This window comes from Pteropus vampyrus, unplaced genomic scaffold, assembly GCF_000151845.1.
Source record: "Pteropus vampyrus isolate Shadow unplaced genomic scaffold, Pvam_2.0 Scaffold220, whole genome shotgun sequence".
NCBI classification, from domain to species: Eukaryota; Metazoa; Chordata; class Mammalia; order Chiroptera; family Pteropodidae; genus Pteropus; species Pteropus vampyrus.
The window spans coordinates 1380357-1399193 of NW_011889001.1; the positions used below are offsets into that span (position 1 = coordinate 1380357).

Consider the following 18837-nt stretch of genomic DNA (forward strand, 5'->3'; position numbering starts at 1 on the left):
AAGGGTATCTTCTGAGTAGCCAGGTGGGCACAAGCTCTGAAAACCAGTCCCATTGTTCTCTTGATGACCCTCTAAAGCGGCCTAGAATGTGGAACTCACAGGCCTTTCTCCCAAGCTCACTCAGCATCCCTGCCCACCGGCTCCCTACGTTCTGCCAACGCCTGCGCAAGCGCAGACTCCGCCGTGTGCGTAACTGATGCACATGCGTACTCTGCTGCGCTAGTTGCGGGCGCGACGGCAGAAAAATGTCAGCGGCTATGCGCCGTGCGACGGCTGGAGCGAGGCTCAGCGTTGTGGTAAGCGGTCTCCGCACTGCGCTTCGCAGTCTGTGCAGCAAGCCCGTCTCCATTAACGAGCGCATCGATGCCAAACGTCGTGCCGCGCTGTTGGGAGGGGGCCAGCGCCGCATTGACGCGCAGCATAAAAGAGTAAGTCCGGAGGGGACCGCGGCGTTCGCGACCTATCACAGTGTGCCTGGCTCTCGGTGTTTGAGGCTTCTCGGCCAATACGCGCGAATCTGGGGAGGGGAGTGGAGGAGCGGGGCGAGAATGTTTACCTTGAGAACTCGTTGCCCTCCCTGAAGGTTAGCACAGTTGGGCTTTATCACTTTATACTTTACCTTTGTAATTTTAGACAGACCTGGCTGGGCTCCAGGAGACTCACCACTTAATAGCTATAAATTTTTGGACAAGTCACTAAGAAGGTAGTAATAATTCTTCCCTCATAATCTTACTGTTAGAATAGAGACAGTGAAATAATGATAGGCACTTAATTTAAAAAAATTCTGCTTATTCTTCCCACGTCCTATGAAAGAATGGTTCTTGCTCCATAGTGGAAGAAATAAAATCAAGGTATATGGCAGGGGAAATAACAAAGGCAAACTCTCACATTAACCTGGAGTGGGATGTGTGGTGCTTGCAGAAAACTTGTGGAACCTTTGTCTCTAGACTACCTGAACACCTTTAGGGTCTCAGTGTGCATCAACCTGCTGGATAGGAAAAGCACGCGTCAGAAGCAGGTGGTTTTTCTGGGAGTGCTCAGGTTACCTAGATATTTGGCTGGAGTGAGCAGCTGAGGCACTGCTACCCACCAACTGAGTGTCGACACAAATGGCAGGTGGCTTTCAGAGATATGCTGTGTGGGCCTTTGGCAGCAGAAGAAACTCGAGGCCCAGATTGGTTACCTGGGACTTGAATCTAGACTCACTGCGTCTCTGACACGTGTGGGAGTCTGTAAGGATTTGCTGGATGAGTGCAGAAGTGAAAGTGCAGAAGTGAAATTCTCAGAGGTAAGGGCACTGAGGCACAGCTCACAAGTATGGGGGAGATGAATAGTGTGGAAGATGGGGTCTTCATTGAGGGGATTTGAACCAACTCTTTAAGTTGAGTGTTGATTTACATGTTGTAAATTCTCATTTGATAAGGGCCTGAAGGGGACAGTTCTTTTTTGACATTTGGGAATGAGATGTAAATTTGGTTGATAGTGTATAGTGCCAGGAGTAGTTTCCCTCTCTCCCCTGCATGGCTCTGCCTAGGGTGAGGAAAACTTTAGATCATCCTCTGGAAAGGCATTCAGTGCTCCCCTGCACTCTTTCTGTTGTGGCAAGTTGCTCAATTCCTCCCTGGAACATCACCCCACCACTCCCAGTAGGCAGATCATAGTGGGTTTAGATGCAGCCTCCAGAAGCTGTTTTTCTTTTGCCAAAGTAGACTTAGTCAGGAAGCCAACTTGATTTAAATTTCCACTCCACCCCCTTTAAAACAAATTTTGGACTACTTTTCTAGGATAGATTCCCAGAAATGAAATTACTGGGAAAAAATATATGAGTATTTCAACACTCTGATATATATATTGCCAAATTGCTTTCTTGAAACCTTACTCTACGTACAGTGTACAGGATTGCCTCTTTGTTTTAATATGACCTTACTGACTTTGGCTACTTTTTTAAGGGATAAATATCGCCAATACGAGGTGTTTTAGGTGGAGAGGACAGACAATGGGCCCGGGTATTTGGCTTGAACTAGGGCTTGGGAGCCCAAGCAATGGAGGCTCTTGATAGATTGAGGGCTCCAACCTCACCCTCTCTCAGAAGCATTTTTTTTTAACTCTTGAGTGATTTTTTTAGCATTCCTTTTCTTCTGAGCCACTCCCTGCTATACTGTTGTCTTTATCATAGCATCACTGTCAAGAGTAGAGTCCTTAAACAGGGTCCCCACTGTAAGTTAGTAGGAGAAGCCCATGGAGGAGGCAGGAGAAGAACCAGGAAGTCATCTCGGAAGTGTCCTTGGGGCTGGACCCTAGTGATATGAGTTTCTGTGGGGTTCCCTGGAAGATACCTGTGAATCTGGGGGTGTAGCTTCAGACCCTTCACTAAGCCTGCTTTAGTTTTCCACCTCTTGCTTCTCTCTTCTTTTTATTGCTCCTTAGGTCTCCAGTAAATGTTTGTGGAACTTGTTATCTTGTTCCAGGGTCAGGCTTTCCTTACCACACTTCTCCTCTCTACCTTTTCCTCCTACTTATATGCCTTCCACAGTAGGTTGCTCCTGGAGTACCCTGTCTACTCTGATTTCCTAACTGAGCAGGTTGATGGAATTGAGGCTTTCACACATAGCAGCGAAGGGGCAAAACGTGCTCTCCTGGCTTTCTGATGAGCACTTCTTGCTTACTGACTGCCTATGATGACATCACTGAATGATTTTTTTTTTTTAATTGCATTTTAGGGAAAGCTAACAGCCAGAGAGCGGATCAGTCTTTTGCTGGACCCTGGCAGTTTTGTTGAGAGCGACATGTTTGTGGAACACAGATGTTCCGATTTTGGAATGGCTGCTGATAAGAATAAGGTATCGGTTCACAATGGTGGTGTCAGCCTCCAAACTGGACTTTCTAGCTGTGGCCCTGCTGGCTTACCCACTAAATTAATGAAGTCCTTCTGGGACTCAGGATACATTGAAAATTTTTTAAGTTTGGGCCCCTGGAATGCAGGAGTGCCTCTGGAGAAGCATTATTGGGGCCTCCAGGTTCCCCCACTTACCTTTGCAGATGAAGGAAGGTGAGTGGACTGCTCATACCTTGTGTAGTGGGACTCTGCCCTAGTACTCAGGGCTCTGGTTATGGGTTCAAAGTTCTTACAAGTATAGAATGACAAACTTGGAAGGAAAGATGAGGATGTCTTTTAGTTTTGTTCTGGTCTGTCTAGGTACCAGAGACCCCTAAAGGCTGACCATTTGTCTCTTTTCATAAACTTTATGCCTTGGAGTTTTTGAGGTCAGAGTCACTGACACTTCTTCCTTCAATTGGGTGTTATCCATGAGTACACAGATTTCTGTGGACTCACTTTTGGTCAGTTTTCTTCAGGTCTGCATATATGCTATTTGTGACAAAAATTTGTAAACTTGAAATCACTCTAGCTGGCTCTATTTGAGTCATTATGGGCCACACAGTGATTACCAAGCAAAAGGGGGACGGGTTTGCCTCTTAAAGGTTTGGGGGTGGAGTGTGGATCTTTGTAGAAGTTGCCATGTTGATAGGACCTTCTTCTGTATTTGGTAATGGCAGCTCTAGAGGGTGTCTTGATTCTGCTTCTAGGAAGGAGGTTGAGGCCTAAGACACAGTGCCTTTCATTTCTGTTGAAGCAGTAGCCTGGTGCTTGCTGTTGCAGAACTGAGAGGAGAAGGGAAGATTCCTTGAGGTTCCTAATATTGAATTTTAAGGAATTTGGGGTGGGGTGTTTTTTCGGGGAGGTGTCTTCCACTGGGGCATATTGCTAAATTTATTAAAGGGAGTGTTTGTGTTTTTTAACCTTTATTTATTTTTTTAATTTTTTTCTGGTAGTTTCCTGGAGACAGTGTGGTCACTGGACGGGGCCGAATCAATGGAAGATTGGTTTATGTCTTCAGTCAGGTATTTCATAACTCTTAATAGGTAGAGCTTTCCGTGAGGGCAGAGCCAGGAGCAAAATACGTGAGAAAAAAACAGTTTGGGGAAAGAAAACTTGCATTTAGTTTGGGGCAGAGGAGGGATTTACTTTGTTTTTAAATGCATTCGTCTACATAAAATACGTATTATGCTACGTATTTTTCTTAGAAAGAATCAGTTTGTTTGAGGGAAGATCACAAAGCAGTGTCATGTAAGAAAGACCTAGGAACCAGGAGTTTATTCTGACTGAGATATCTTTTGGCAGATGGGGTGTGTGCCTGGAGGACAGCTGTGTCCTGGGCAGTGTATGTGGACCCGAGAGACCTTGATGCAGCCTGGGTGGAGGGGACTTGACTATCCGAACCACAGGCCCCTAAGTTTTGGGCTTTTCTTGAAAGTGTTCAAATAAGTTTTGTCAGGCTGCATCAAAACAGGTACAGTTTCTTCATACTGAGACAATAGGAGAATGTAGTAGGCAGAATAATGGCCCCCAAAAATTCAAGTCCTCCTAATCCTTGAAACCTGTGAATACGTTACCTAACATGGCAAAGGGGAATTAAGCTGGCAGATGGAATTAATGTTGCTAATCAGCTGACTCTAAAATGGAGTAGCCTGGGTTATTCAGGTGGGCCCAGTGTAATCACAAGAGTCCTTAAAAGTGGAAGAGAGAGGCAGAGGAGGTCAGAGTAACATGAGAAGCGCATGACCTGCCATTGCTGGCTTAGAAGATGGAGGAAGGGGGTGTCACGAGCTAAGGAATGCAGATGGTCTCTAAAAGCTGGAAAAGGCAAGAAAACAAAGTCTTCCCTGGATATTCCAGAAAGGAGCCCAGCCCTGCTAACCTTGTTTGTAGCTGCGTGAGACCCTTGTAGGCTTGCTTTTAAATTATAGAACTATAAGGTAATAAATTTGTGTTGTTTCAAGCCACTGAATTTGTGTTAAGTTGTTACAGCAGTAATAGAAACTAACACAAAGAACATGTTGATTGCTATTTTGGGTTTGTTTTCCATGCCCCACTCCTGAGGTGGAAATGTGTATATAAGTCTAAGTATTTAGTTCCTTTTGTAGACCTAAAGTTATAGAGCTTGTTTAGGAACCTAAAATGTTTTGTGAGTTGGATATTAAAATAATTATACTTGGCTAATTTTAAATTTATTTTATTTAGACAATACTTACTAATCGAATTACATTTGAAATGTTTTAAAACTGTTATACATGGGTCTACCAAATGTTCCACTAGAAGAAACCATCTGGTTTTTTTTTTTTTTTTTTTAATTTATGAGAGCTGGGAAAAACTTGTACAGTAGGAACTCTTAATAAGATAGAACAAAGAAAGCTGTGCTTTCTGGATGCAGTGTCTCACTAACTATTAAGTAGATATAAAAATTCATCAAATTGATACTTTTGAGCACTTTTTATGCTCATAAAGTGGGGATTAGGAGGAGGTAGAGATGACTGATACAAAGCTCTTGGCCTGAACAGGCTAATCATTTTGTAGATAGAATGGGGAAGAACAGGAGTGGCTAAAGTAAAGATAGAGTGAGTGTGTTTTGGGACAGGTGCTGTGGGCTCAGGACAAGGGAAGATCTCATCCAGGATTCAGGAAAGCTTTAGGGAAAATGAGGCATTTGAAATAGGCCCTGAAGCATACTGAGGATGGGGAGTGATGACCCAGCATTTTGGTAGTGATCCCCGAAGTATTAATATCTATAGGCATTTTTTTCTGGGGAGATTCTGTTTTGCCAGAGAAGCACCCTCAGTCTCTTGCCTGATGATTGGTTGTAGATGTGTTCTGGGGTGGAGAGGGAAGTAGGGGGAAAGGAAGGATTAGCGCTTATTCATCATTTAGTGTACAGGCTCCTAATCCAACCTGTTTTCAGCTTCACTTCTACCTTTTGTGGCTGGTGACTGAGTCCAGAATTTCTCTGGTTAAGCTTCTTTAGAGAACAAACCTTTTTCAAGATGAAGGAGAGGCCGTGTGGGGTCTAACTGCTCCTAACACAGACTTTATATAAATGTTTTGCTCCCCTCCTTACCCCATACTTTCCAGGGTTCCTGGATTAACTCCTCCTGTGGGGGTACTCTCTCTGCAGGTGTATAGGCTTCTGTTTGCTCCCTGTAAGTAAAGATATTCTTGTGCTTTCAGTTCCCCTCAAATTCGTTCAGTTTCCCTTCTGTTTCCTCTTCTTTTTTGTCCTTATATGCCGGATCTGATTTTAACTCCCCACCGTCTTTGGGGGGAGGGGGTGATTTAGGAAGAAAGTCATTCTTACAAGAAGCCTTTTACATTAGAAGGTAATGAAAATCCATAAGCAAGAGAATGCAGTGAAGGCTCTGATTCACTTTTTTTAAAACAGCAAAAAATAGAAATTAGTAATAGAAATGCCTGACTATTTGACATCCATAGAATTTGATTTTTGGATGAATTCTGCATGAAAAGTTTTTATTTCATTAGAGCTGCAAATCATTTTTGTGAAGCAAAGACTAGGTCTTTTGCTTCTGACAATACACGAACCAATTCCCTTTAAGATATTCACTATTCTATGGAATAATTTGTAAGTCAGACATTTCTAATTTTTTAAACTTTTGAAAATCCTTTAAAAACGTTATGAATTTTCTATTTCCTCCTCCCAGCTCTTCATTTCTGGCTAGTCACTATATTTTTTATTTAATTTTTTTTTTTTTGTTAGGATTTTACGGTTTTTGGAGGCAGTCTGTCGGGAGCACATGCCCAAAAGATCTGCAAAGTAAGTACTTAATAGTGACAACAAACCCAGTACCTTCATCAGACGCATAGTGCATATTGAGTATCTTTGGAGTGCAAGACACTGAGCTGGATATGTGGGGTGGGATAGAGATATGCAAGATGTAGTGTCGGCTTGAAGGTGACTTAGTCCAGGGCAGGACTTCTTAACGTTTTTTTGTACCATAGATTCCTTTGGGAGGCTGCTGAAGCCTGGACCCTCTATTTTTACATGCTTAAAATTAAATATGTAGGACAACAAAGAATTACAATGTGATTTTAAAAAATATTTTTAATATATGTGCTTCCTTATTAATCCATTAAATAATAAGATCTAGCAGTGGATCTAAACTATATTTTCAAGTATGCAGGAATGAAAATATTTCAACATATTTGCAACAACTTTAATGTGACACAAAAATATCTGTGGCCGCTATTAATGACAAAGTCACAGGTATTTCTGATACTTCTGTGAGGGTTTGTTTTTTTTTTTTTGCCTGTATTCATAATTGAAGTAAATGCTAAAGATCAGCTAAAGTTAATAACGTTAAAGGTGTAAATTTTTTTCCCATCCAAGTTCATGGACTCCCTGAAATCTATTCACAGATGGCTTGGCATTCTGGGCACTCCAGGTGAAGAACCCAAAGGCTAGGTGGAGAGTCCACGTGCTAAAAGATAACAAACATTGCAAGGATTACATGATGGTATTTTAAAAACATTGCTAGAGGCGAGATGCTGTGGATATGAATGAGAGTGTAGATCACATTTGGAGAATTTTGGAGTTAAACGTAGTATTGATTGTTAGTAGCTAGGCAGGGCTCCTTGTGTAATGGAACACCTGGATTCTAGACATGGTCCTTTCATGTATTACTCCTGAGACCTTTGGCCAACCACTTAATTTTTAAACCTTCTTAATTTCTCTCTTTACTCTCTCTACTTTGATTGTTAAATGAGATAATGGACGTGAAAGTGTTTGGTAGACTGTCAAGGGCTGTTAGGAATGTTGCTCATTAGTCTGTCAAGTACTGATCCATGAGCAAAATCTGTCTCATTAGAAGTAAAAGCAGGCCTGGGCTTGGCCTCGGCCTCAGGTTAACAGATGGATTCATATTTACTTTCACAAAAATACTTCTTTGCCATTCTGTCTGTTTTTTCAAAAGAGTAACTAGGAACAGAACTGGCTGTTGAAAAATACTGTAGTTATGTGCCACTTAATGACGGAGATACATTCTGAGAAATGCATCGTGAGGTGATTTGTCATTGTGCCAACATCAGAGTATGCTTACACAAACCTAGATGGCATAGCCTACCACACACATAGTGTATATGGTAAAGCCTATTCTTTCTTCTTAGGCTACAAATTTGCACAGCATGTTACTGTACAAAACAATGTGAGATTAAATCAAGCACAAAACAACGAGAGATTAAATCAAGTACAAGAGAAAATGATGCAATCAAGAGATGCAGTAAGCACAGGATATATGAGGCTGCTGCCGGTGTAACACAACATACTGTTTTACAGCAAACTTTTTTTAATAAGTAGAGTACACTCTAATGCTAAAACTATATAGTATAGTAAATACATGAGCCAGTGACATCATTGTTTTAAAATATTACATACTGTATATGCTATACTTTTATATGATTGGCAGCACGGTAGGTGTGTAATGTGTTGTGCTACCACTTTATGACAGCTGTGACATCACTAAGCATTAGGAATTTTTCCGCTCCATTATGGGACCACTGCCGTATATATAGTTCATTGTTGACGGAAATATTCTGTGGTGTATGACTGTATATAGCCTGGGCCTATGGCTCTAGAAGTGGTTGCTATAAGCAGTCTATCCCCTGCTATTGTGAAGTGCTTTCACTCTTGGATGTTTAGCGGGGGCTTTAATTATCCCTTTAAATGTCTGGTTCTCTGTCTTCCTCAAAGGTACCCAGTCATCATGGGGAATGAAGCTAGTGTTACTCCTGTTGTGAAAGGTGCTCTCAGGACATTTTCCAAAAAAACACTGCAGTGCTTTGTAAATGCTCTTTTTTGATAAGATTGTCTCACAGAAGGTTTCTCTGCTGTCTCAGATCATGGACCAAGCCATGACAGTGGGGGCTCCAGTGATTGGACTAAATGACTCTGGTGGAGCACGGATCCAAGAGGGAGTAGAGTCTTTGGCTGGCTACGCAGATATCTTTCTGGTGAGAAACCTGGAGAGTAAAAAATTCAGGGCTTAATTCTCTAAGCTGTGTCCTGGTCAGAGCTTTCCCATCTCTCATTGTTCTTTGTTTTGTGGCCCCTTCCTGTGTAACCAGGAGTGGCATGAAGGGTGGGTGAAAAGCAAGAGTAAGTGGAGAGGACTTTTTCCCTCACAGAGGGCCACTCATAGGAAAAAACAATTAAAGATCTTTCATAAGAGAAAGTTGCTTATTTTTTTTTTTCAAAAGCAGGATAAGGGAATGTGAAAAGTTAAAACGAACAGATTTGCTAGAATTAGAAATTTAAAAAAATGCATCGCTTTCTATTTTTATTTTTTGGTTAAGACACAAGGTCATTATATAAAGTTCAAGCTGCAGTACAAAAAAGAAATTGCTCTAAATCCTACTATTCTGAAACATTGCTGAGCATCATTTCAGGTATCTTTCTGTTTACCTACAGACTAAAGTTACAGAGAAAGAAGTGAAAAGAAACACAAAAATAAATGCATTTTTTGAAGTAGAAAGTATATTGTGAGAGATAGTAATGGAGATTAGGGTAAGGGACAGAGATACTGCCAAATGGAAACTCGAGAAAAGGACAGATCAGCATTACCAGGGAGAGGAGGAAAAAGAAGGAAGGAGACAGACATCAGGGCAGCTGTTGTTTTTATCCCCTGGCCTGCAGGCTTATGAGAGTTTTTTTCCTTAGCTACTGCCCTTGACGATCAGTCAGAAAAATGTTTACTTTGTGTAAGATAGTCCGCTGATTGTGGGAGCACTTGTGTTAGTTGAGAAGCCTCTTTGCAGATCTTAAACCTACCTTTTAATCTTTAAGCTTAAGCTCTACGGACAACCCACTAGAGAGAATTAGTTTTTGGGGCGGCTTGGCTAGGATAGTTTAGGCCTAGAAGTTCTGCTTTGGCCCCTATCTTTGAAGTCATGCCTGTGTTAGAAATGAAGGAAAGAAAGAGTGGCTCTAAGAAATGGCAATAAGTTACCACATTTTAGAGCTTGTCAGAATTTTAAAATATCTAATCTTAACACATCTTTATGAGTACAGGCTGGGGCAGTTGGAATTTGTTTTCAGAGGATAGGGTTTAGTGACTTTAGTCTGCATTGTGTACTTACTAATGTTGCTTGTCATGTCTATACTTCCATCAACTTCTCCCTGCCTGTATTATTGTTTTAAAATTATTTCGATATAATTTCAAACTTCATAGGAAAATTGCAAAAACAGTATAAGAAACTCTCATATGTTTGATAGCCAGATTCATTAGTTGTTCACATTTTGCCCATTTGCTTTATCATTCTCTCCCCATATATTCATGTTTGCATATTATATTTTTCTGAGAGTAAATTGGAGTAAATTTGAGAGTAAATTTGAGATTGTTTCCTTTATCTCTTAAATCCTTCATCATGTGTTTCCTAAGAATAAGGACATTCTCTTGTATAATAACCAGGAACAATAATAAAAATCAGGAAATTTAACATTGATTCATCAATATTATTATTCATGGTCCTTATTCACATTTCATCAAATGATCCTAATAAAGCCCTCTATAGCAATTTTTTTCCCTCTACTGGCTAAAATCCAACCCAGGATTGAGGTTTGCCTTTAGTCATCATATTTAATGTCCTTTAATCTGGAGCAGTTCCCTAATTTTCCTTTGTCCTCCATGACCTTGACATTTTTTTAAAACAACTTTATTGAGGTATAATTTACAAACTATAAAATCCATCCATTGTAAGCATACAATTCAATGATTTTTAATAAATTTATGGAGTGGCGTAACCATCACCACAGTCCAGTTTCAGAACCTTTCCTTCCAAAAAGATCCCTCCTGCTTGTTTTTGGTGAGTTCCTACCCAGTCCTAGGCAACCACTGGTCAGCTTTCTGTCCCTAGTTTTTGCATCTGACTCTTTTTGCTTAACATATTTGTTGAGGTTTAGTCATATTGTACTTGTATCAGTGGTTCATTCCTTTTTATTGCTGAATAATCCATATATGGATATAATAATCATCAGGGACATGTAAATAAAAACTATAATGAGATACCACTTCATGCCTGTCAGAATGGCTGTTATCAAAAAATCAACAAATAAGTGTTGGCGAAGATGTGGAGAAAAGGGAACTCTTGTGCACTGTTGGTGGGATTGTAAATTGGTACAGCCATTATGGAAAACAGTATGGAGATTCTTCAAAAAATTAAAAATAGAACTACCATATAACCCAGCAATTCCACTTCTGGGTATTTATCTGAAGAAAACAAAAACATTAAGAAAAATATAATTCCACTTCTGGGTATTTATCTGAAGAAAACAAAAACATTAAAAAAAATATAAAAAAAAATAAAAGAAAAACAAAAACATTAAGAAAAAATATGTGTTTATTACAGCATTATTTACAATAGCCAAGATAAGCAGCAAATGTATCTATTGATGAATGAATGAATATAGAAGATGTGGTCTGTATATACATATATATGTATTCACAATGGAATATTACTCAGCAACAAAAAAAATAAAATGTCATTTGTGACAACATGGGTGGACCTAAAGGGTATGCTAAGTAAGTCAGACAGACATATAATGATTTCACATATATGTGGACTCAGAAAAAAAAAAAACTAAACTAAAATGAACAAACAAAAACAGACATAGAACAAACTGATGGCTATCTAGGGTTGGGGGATGGTTGGAAAAAGGCGAAGGGGAATGAAGTATTTGATAGAATTCACTAGTGGAAACAGAAAGCTCTGAGGAGGTGTACAATATAACTTTTATAAGCAAAAGGGAGCAGGAACAAGAAAGTTACACTAGGCAAAAAAGTGAATTGATTATGGCAAGATTACTTTCCTTCAGAGGATGGCAGGCATCTGTCAGGCAGATTACCTAACGAGCACTGGTCAGGTAGAAATGTAAAAGAATGTATTACAAGTCACTTGGACAAGCTTATAAGAAGGTAAACTCTGTGATTGATGGTATGAGCAATACAGCCAGGATCAAATATTGTAAACTATAATTAAAAGGGACTTGGGGATGGAGAGGTTGACAGGCCAGAAAAGTGTGTTACCAGCACAATGGAAGAGACATACTAGCTCTCTGTGGACAGTTTAATTATAACCATATATGCATGTCAATATTATTCAAGACCATGTGATTACAAACTTACACAGTGCAATAATAATATTCTTCAAACAAAAAAAATACTGCTATGAATATTTGTGTATATTTCATTTATGTTTTCATAACTCTTTGATAGATACTTAAGAGTGGATATCTTATGAGAGTTGGGTCTTATAACTTTTAAGAAACTGCCTAAATTTTTTCCAAAATGATTGCACCATTTTACATGACTATAAGTAATGTATTTAGGGTTTCAGGTTTTCCACAACCTTGTCAACACTTAATATTGTCAACCTTTTTCATCATAGTCATTTTAATGGTATGTAGTGGTATCTTACTATGGTTTTAATTTTCATTTCCCTGCTAACTAATCACTTTGAGCATGTTTCCATGTACATGTTAGTCATTTGTATATCTTCTTTGCTGAAGTGTCTAATTCAGATCTTTTGCTCATTTTGCAACTGGCCTTTTGACTTGTAAGAGCTCTTTATATTTCTGGTTACAAGTCCTTGATCGGATGAATGGTTTTCAAATATTTTTTCCCAGTCTTTTTATTTGTTAATGGTGGCATTTGAAGTATAATAGTATAAAATTTTGGAGTCCCAATTTATCAAATTTTTTCTTTTGTGGGTCATCTTTTATTGTCATATGTAAGAATTCTGCCCAATACAAAGACGTGAAGATTTTGTCGAGTGTTTTTTTTTTCATGAAGGTTTATAATAGTTTGGCTCTCATATTAGGTTAGTGATCCATTTTGAGTTAATTTTTGCATATGGTGTGAGGTCAGGGTCTAAATTTATCCTTGTCCCATTAGCAGTTATTGAGATGACTACTCCTTTTTTCTTGACTTGTCTGAGCACTTTGGAAAATCAGTTGACCATAAATGTAAGGTTTCTTTCTGGACTCAGTTTTTTTTTTCTGTTGATCTATACGCTTATCCTTGCATCACAACCACACTGTCTTGATTGCTATAACTTTCTAGTAGTTTTGAAGTTGGGTAAAGTTCTCCAACTTTGTTGTTCTTTTTAAAAATTGTTTTAGCTATTCTGAGTCCTTTATATTTTCATACAAATTTTTGCATCAGCTGTCAACTCACAGAAATGCCTCCTGAGATTTGGTAGGAATTGTATAGAGCCTGTAGATCAAGTTGATGAGAATTTATGTCTTAACATATTGAGTCTTCCACTCCACATATGGAATATTTCTCCATTTATTTAGGTCATCTTGAATTTATCTCAGCAATATTTTGTGATTTTCAGCATACATGCCTTCTACTTGTTATTTATACCTATTTTATTATTTTTGATGTCATTATGAATGGAATTTTTTTGTTTCCTTTTGGGTTCTTTGCAAGTAAGTAGAAATACAGTTGATTTTTTTATATCGATCTTTTATCTGACAGCCTTGCCAAACTTATTTATTAGCTCTAAATTTTTTCATGTGGATTCCTTAGTTTTTTTCTGTATTCATGATTATGCTTTCTGCAAGTATAGTTAGTTTTACTTGTTCTTTTCTAATCTAGATGCCTTTTATTTATTTTAATTGCTTTGGCTGGAACATGTTGTATAATGTTGAATAGAATTGGTGAGAATGGACATCTTTGTCTTGTTCCTGAACTTATAAGCGTTCATTCTTTTACCATTAAATGATGTTAACTGTTTTTTTTAGTCGATGCCCTTTATCAGGTTGAAGAAGTTCCTTTTGACTTTTTGTATGTTGAGTATGTTGAGTGTTTTTATCATGAAGGGGTGTTTAATTTTGTCAAAGGTGTTTTCTGCATGTATAAGATAATTGTGTTTTTTGTCCTTTATTGATATGGTGTATTACATTAATTGATTTTTCAGTGTTAAACCAACTTTGTATTTCTGTGACAAATTCCACTTCGTCATGGTGTATAATTCTTTTCATAAGTTGCTGGGTTCTGTTTGCTAGTATTTTTGTTGAGTACTTTCGAGTCTGTATTAATAAGATACTTGTCTGCAGTTATCTTGTGCTATATTTTTTTCCTCTATAGTTGTTTTGCTGCTGTGATTTTTTTTTTTTTGCTAGCTTTGAGTCTTGTGATTTTTTTTTTCTTTCTGGTTTTGGTATCCTAATTATGGCCTCATGAAATGATTTGGAAGTGTTGCCACCCCTTCAGTTTTTTGGGAAGAACTTGTAAAGAATCGATCGACATTAATTCGTTAAACGTTCAGTAAAATTCGTCAGTGAAGCAGTCTGGGCCTTGACTTTTCTTTGTAGGTAGTTTTTTGATTACCTATTCAATCTCTTTGTTATGGGTTTATCAGATTTTCTGTTTCTTTTTGGTTCAATTTCAATAGTTTGTGTTTATAGAGGAATTAGCCCATTTTATCTAAGTTATCTAATTTATTGCCATATAGTTGTTTATATTATTTTTTTATAATTTTAACTTATGTAATGATGTTTCAATTCTTATTTTACTAATACTGATTTTTTTGTCACTCTATTTAAAGGTTTGTCAATTTTGTTGATCTTTTCAGAGAACTAATTTTAGGTTTTATTTATTTTCTCTATTGTCATGATATCCTGTTTTACTTATTTCTGCTCCAAGTTTTATTTCCTTCTTTTTGCTTGTTTTGCTTGTTTTATTCTACTTTTTCTAGTTTCTTAAGGTGGGAAGTTAGATTGGTTTATCTTTCTTCTTTTAATATATGCATTTACAGCTATAAATTTACCTCTTAGGAGTGCTTTCATTGCATCCCTTAAATTTTAGTATGTTACATTTTTATTGATCTCAAAGTATTTTCTAATTTCCTTTGTAATTTCTTGTTTCACTTGTTGGATATTTAAGTGTTTTGATTAATTTTAATGTATTTATGAATTTTTCAGTTTCTTATTTTAGTTTCATTACATTTTGTCTGGAAAAAATACTTTGTATGATTTCAGTCATTTAAAATTTATTAGGAATTATTTTGTGGCTTAACACATGGTTTTTCCTAGAGTATGTTCCATGCGCACTTGAAAAGAATGTATATTCTGTTGTTGTTGGGAACAGTATACGGTAGATGTCTTTTATAACTACTGGTTTAAAATGTTCAAATCCACTGTTTCCTTACTGATTCTGTCTTGTCTGAGTGTTCTATCCATTATTGGAAGTAGGATGTTGAAGTCCCTAGATGGTATCTCTCTCTTTTTCCTTTCAATTCCATCAATTTTTTCTTCATGTATGTTGGGGCTCTGTTGTTAGGCGCATATATTTTTATAAGTGTTACATCTTCTTAGTGTATTGAACTTATGTCAATATATGTCTGCCTTTGCTCTTGTAACGTTTTGATTTGAAGTCTGTTTTGTCTGACAATATAGCCACCCCAACTGTATTTGGTTACCCATTGGATAGAATGTGCTTTTCCATCCTTTTACTTTCAACCTCTTTGTGTCCTCATATCTAAAGTGAGGCTCCTTTAGGTAGCATATTAATAGATTTCAAATTTTATTTATTTTAATTTTTAAATTAATTTAAACTAAAAAAAAAAATTCCTTTATTTCTCCTACCTGAAACTCTATCTCTGGTGAGCACAAATCTATTCAATGTATCTATAATCTTAGTGGGTTTTTGTAATATATGTATACATTTTTAGATTCCACACCTGAGAGAGATCATATGGTATTTGTCTATTTCAGTCTGGTTTATTTCACATGTCTGATACTCTCAAAGTTCACCCATGTTGTCACAATTGGCGAGATATGATTCTCTTTTTATGGCTGAGTAATATTCCATTGTGTATAAATTTATACAATAACTTTTTTTTTCCTTCATGGCTTTTCATATATTTTGTCTTTTCCCTGAAATATAGCCTTCTCCTTGAGGTCTTTCCATGACCATACTATTTAAAACTAGATTTACTATCCCCCTTTCCTGCATTTTTTTCATAGCACTTTCCACATTGACAAACTATTTGTTTTACTTATTTATTTATTGTCCATTACTCTCACTGGAATATAAGCACCATGAAGACACGAGATTTTTTATTTTTTGTGCCTTCCCCTCCCCCACCAGTGTTCTAACAGCAGTGCTTCGAACTGGTGGCTGCCATAGAGTGAATACTCATTAGTCGAATGAATGAATGAATGAGGTGCAGGTTTTGGGGAACAAAGTAAGCTGGGAAACATTGCCCCTACCTAACCTAAAATAGCACCCCACCATCCCAGGGCTGATTCTGTACCCTCTTAACTTGATTCATCTTTCTTCACAGCACCTATTACATTTTGACACATACTGTTTCTTTTTAAAAATACTCTTAGACGCAATTCAGAGAGAGTGAAAGCAAATCTTAAGTGTACTGTGCCATGAAATTTTTTTTTTTTAATTTCACCCTTCTCCCAACTCCCCTCTCTTTTGGCAATTATCAGCTTTTTCTCTATATCTATGAGTCTGTTTCTGTTTTGTTTATTCACTTTTTTAAAGATTCCACATATAAGTGAAATCTTATATTTGCCTTTCTCTGTCTGACTTAGCATAATACTCTAGGTCCATCCATGTTGTTGCAAATGGCAAGATTTCATTGTGTTTTATTGCTGAGTAATAGTCCATTGTATATATATATACCACATCTTTTATATTCATTCATCTATTGATGGACACCTAGGTTGTCTTTATCTTGGCTATTGTAAATAATGCTGCAATAATCATAGGGGTGCATATATCTTTTTGAATTAGTATTTTTGTTTTCTTTGGATAAATACCCAAAAATGGAATTGCTGGGTCGTATGGTAGTTCTATATTTTAATTTTTTGATTACTCTTTTTCATGGTGGCTGTACCCATTTGCAGTCCCACTAACAGTGCATGAGGGTTTCTATTTTTCCACATTTTTGCCAGTACCTGTTATTTGTTGATTTTTTTGATAAGAGCCATTCTGACAGGTATGAGGTGATATTTCATTGTGGTTTTAATCTGCATTTCCCTGATGATTATTGATGTTGAGCATCTTTTCATGTGTCTGTTGGCTATCTGTAGGTCCTCTTTGGAGAAATGTCTATTTAGGTCCTCTGCCCATTTTTTAATTGGATTGTTTGTTTTCTTGGTGTTAATTTGTATGAGTTTTTTATATATTTTTGAATACTGACCCCTTATCGAATGTATCATTTGCAAATATTTTCTCTCATGCAGTATGTTGTCTTTATTTTGTTGATGCTGTCCTTTGCTGTGCAAAAAGGTTTTAGTTTAGTATAGTCCCATTTGTTTATTTTTTTGTTTGTTTCCCTTGCCTGAAGAGGGATAGCCAAAAAAATATTGAGAGCCATGTCAAGGAATTTACTACCTATGTTTTCTTCTAGGAATTTTATGGTTACAGGTCTCACAATTAAGTCTAATCCATTTTGAGTTTATTTTTGTATATGGTGTCAAAGTGGTTCAATTTCATTTTTTTGCATATATCTCTCCAGTTTTCCCAGCACTACTTATTGAAGAGACTGTATACCCCATTGTATATCCTCACCTCCTTTGCAATAGGTTAATTGCCCATATAAGTGAGGATTTATTTCTGAAACTTTATTCTATTCCATTGATCTATATATCTGATTTTATGCCAGTACCTACTATTTTGATTATTGTAGCTTTGTAGTATAGTGTAAATCAGGGAGTGCAATACCTCCCACTTTGTTCTTTCTTAAGATTGCTTTGGCTATTTGGGGTCTTTTGTGGTTCTGTATAAAAGTTGTTCTAGTTATGAGAAGAATACCATTGGTATTTTATTTTATTTATTTATTTTTTCTTTTCTTTTTTTAATTACGTTTATTGAGCTAACATTGGTTAATATAATTATATAATTTTCAGGTGTACATTATAATTTGACATCCGTATATTCTATTGTGTGTTTCCCACCCAAAGTCCAGTTTCCTTCAGCTACCATAATTTGATCTCCTTTACCCACTTTACCCTCTCTCAAACCCCTATATTTGACCCCCTTTACCCTGTCTACCTCCTCCATCCTCCCCCACCCCTACCTTCTGGTAACCACTAGTCTATAGTCTATGTCCGTGAGTCTGTGTTTGTTTATCTTGTTAATTTGTTGCTTTTAGGTTTATATCCCACATATAAGTGATATCATGTGATTTTCAACTTTTTCAGTCTGGGTTATTTCACTTAGCATGATTATCTCGAGGTCCATCCAGGTTGTCACAAATGGCAGTATTTCATCTCTTCTTACGGCTGAGTAATATTCCACTGTATATAAGTACTACAGCTTCTTTAGCCAATCATCTATTGTAGGACACTTTAGTTGCTTCCATGTCCTGGCCACTGTGAATAATGCTGCTATGAACATCGGTGTGCAAATATCTTTTCGGATATAGGTTTTCAAGTCTTTGGGGTAAATACCCAGTAGTGAGATTGCCGGATCATATGGTAGATCAATTCTTAGTTTTTTGATGAACCTCCATACTGTTTTCCATAGTGGCTGTACCAATTTGCAGTTCCACCAGCAGTGTATGAGGGTTCCTTTTTCTCCGTATCCTCTCCAACATTTGTTATTACTTGTCCTGTTGATTATAGCTATTCTAACAGGTGTGAGATGGTATCTCATTGTGCATTTCCCTAATAGCTAGCGATGTTGAGCATCTTTTCATATATTTTTTGGCCATTTGTATGTCCTCTAAGGAGAAGAGTCTGTTCAGGTCCTCTGCCCATTTTTTGATTGCATTGTTTTTTTGTTGTTGTTGAGTTGTATGATTTCTTTGTATATTTTGTATATTAGGCCCTTATTGGAGGCATTGCTTGCAAGTATATTTTCCCATTCGGATGGTTGTTTCTTTACCTTGTTGACTATTTGTTTTGCTGAACAGAAGCTTTTTTATTTTGATTGACATAGTCCCATTCATTTATTTTAGCTTTTACTTCC

At 37.4% G+C, this 18837-nt stretch overlaps 1 protein-coding gene across 2 annotated transcripts in view; it reads left to right on the plus strand.

The window, feature by feature from the left end:
* The first annotated feature begins 204 nt into the window (after positions 1 to 204).
* Positions 205 to 18837, plus strand: part of PCCB (propionyl-CoA carboxylase beta subunit) — a 57767-nt gene continuing 39134 nt past the window's right edge. The window contains exons 1-5 of one of the 2 annotated variants that reach the window (XM_011373196.1): positions 205 to 428; positions 2721 to 2840; positions 3832 to 3900; positions 6606 to 6662; positions 8741 to 8854. In XM_011373196.1, coding sequence (XP_011371498.1) covers positions 246 to 428; positions 2721 to 2840; positions 3832 to 3900; positions 6606 to 6662; positions 8741 to 8854 — 543 coding nt within the window. In that variant the 5' untranslated portion in view covers positions 205 to 245. The remainder of the gene's footprint in view (positions 429 to 2720; positions 2841 to 3831; positions 3901 to 6605; positions 6663 to 8740; positions 8855 to 18837) is intronic. The other variant, XM_023538396.1, reaches the window with a different exon arrangement.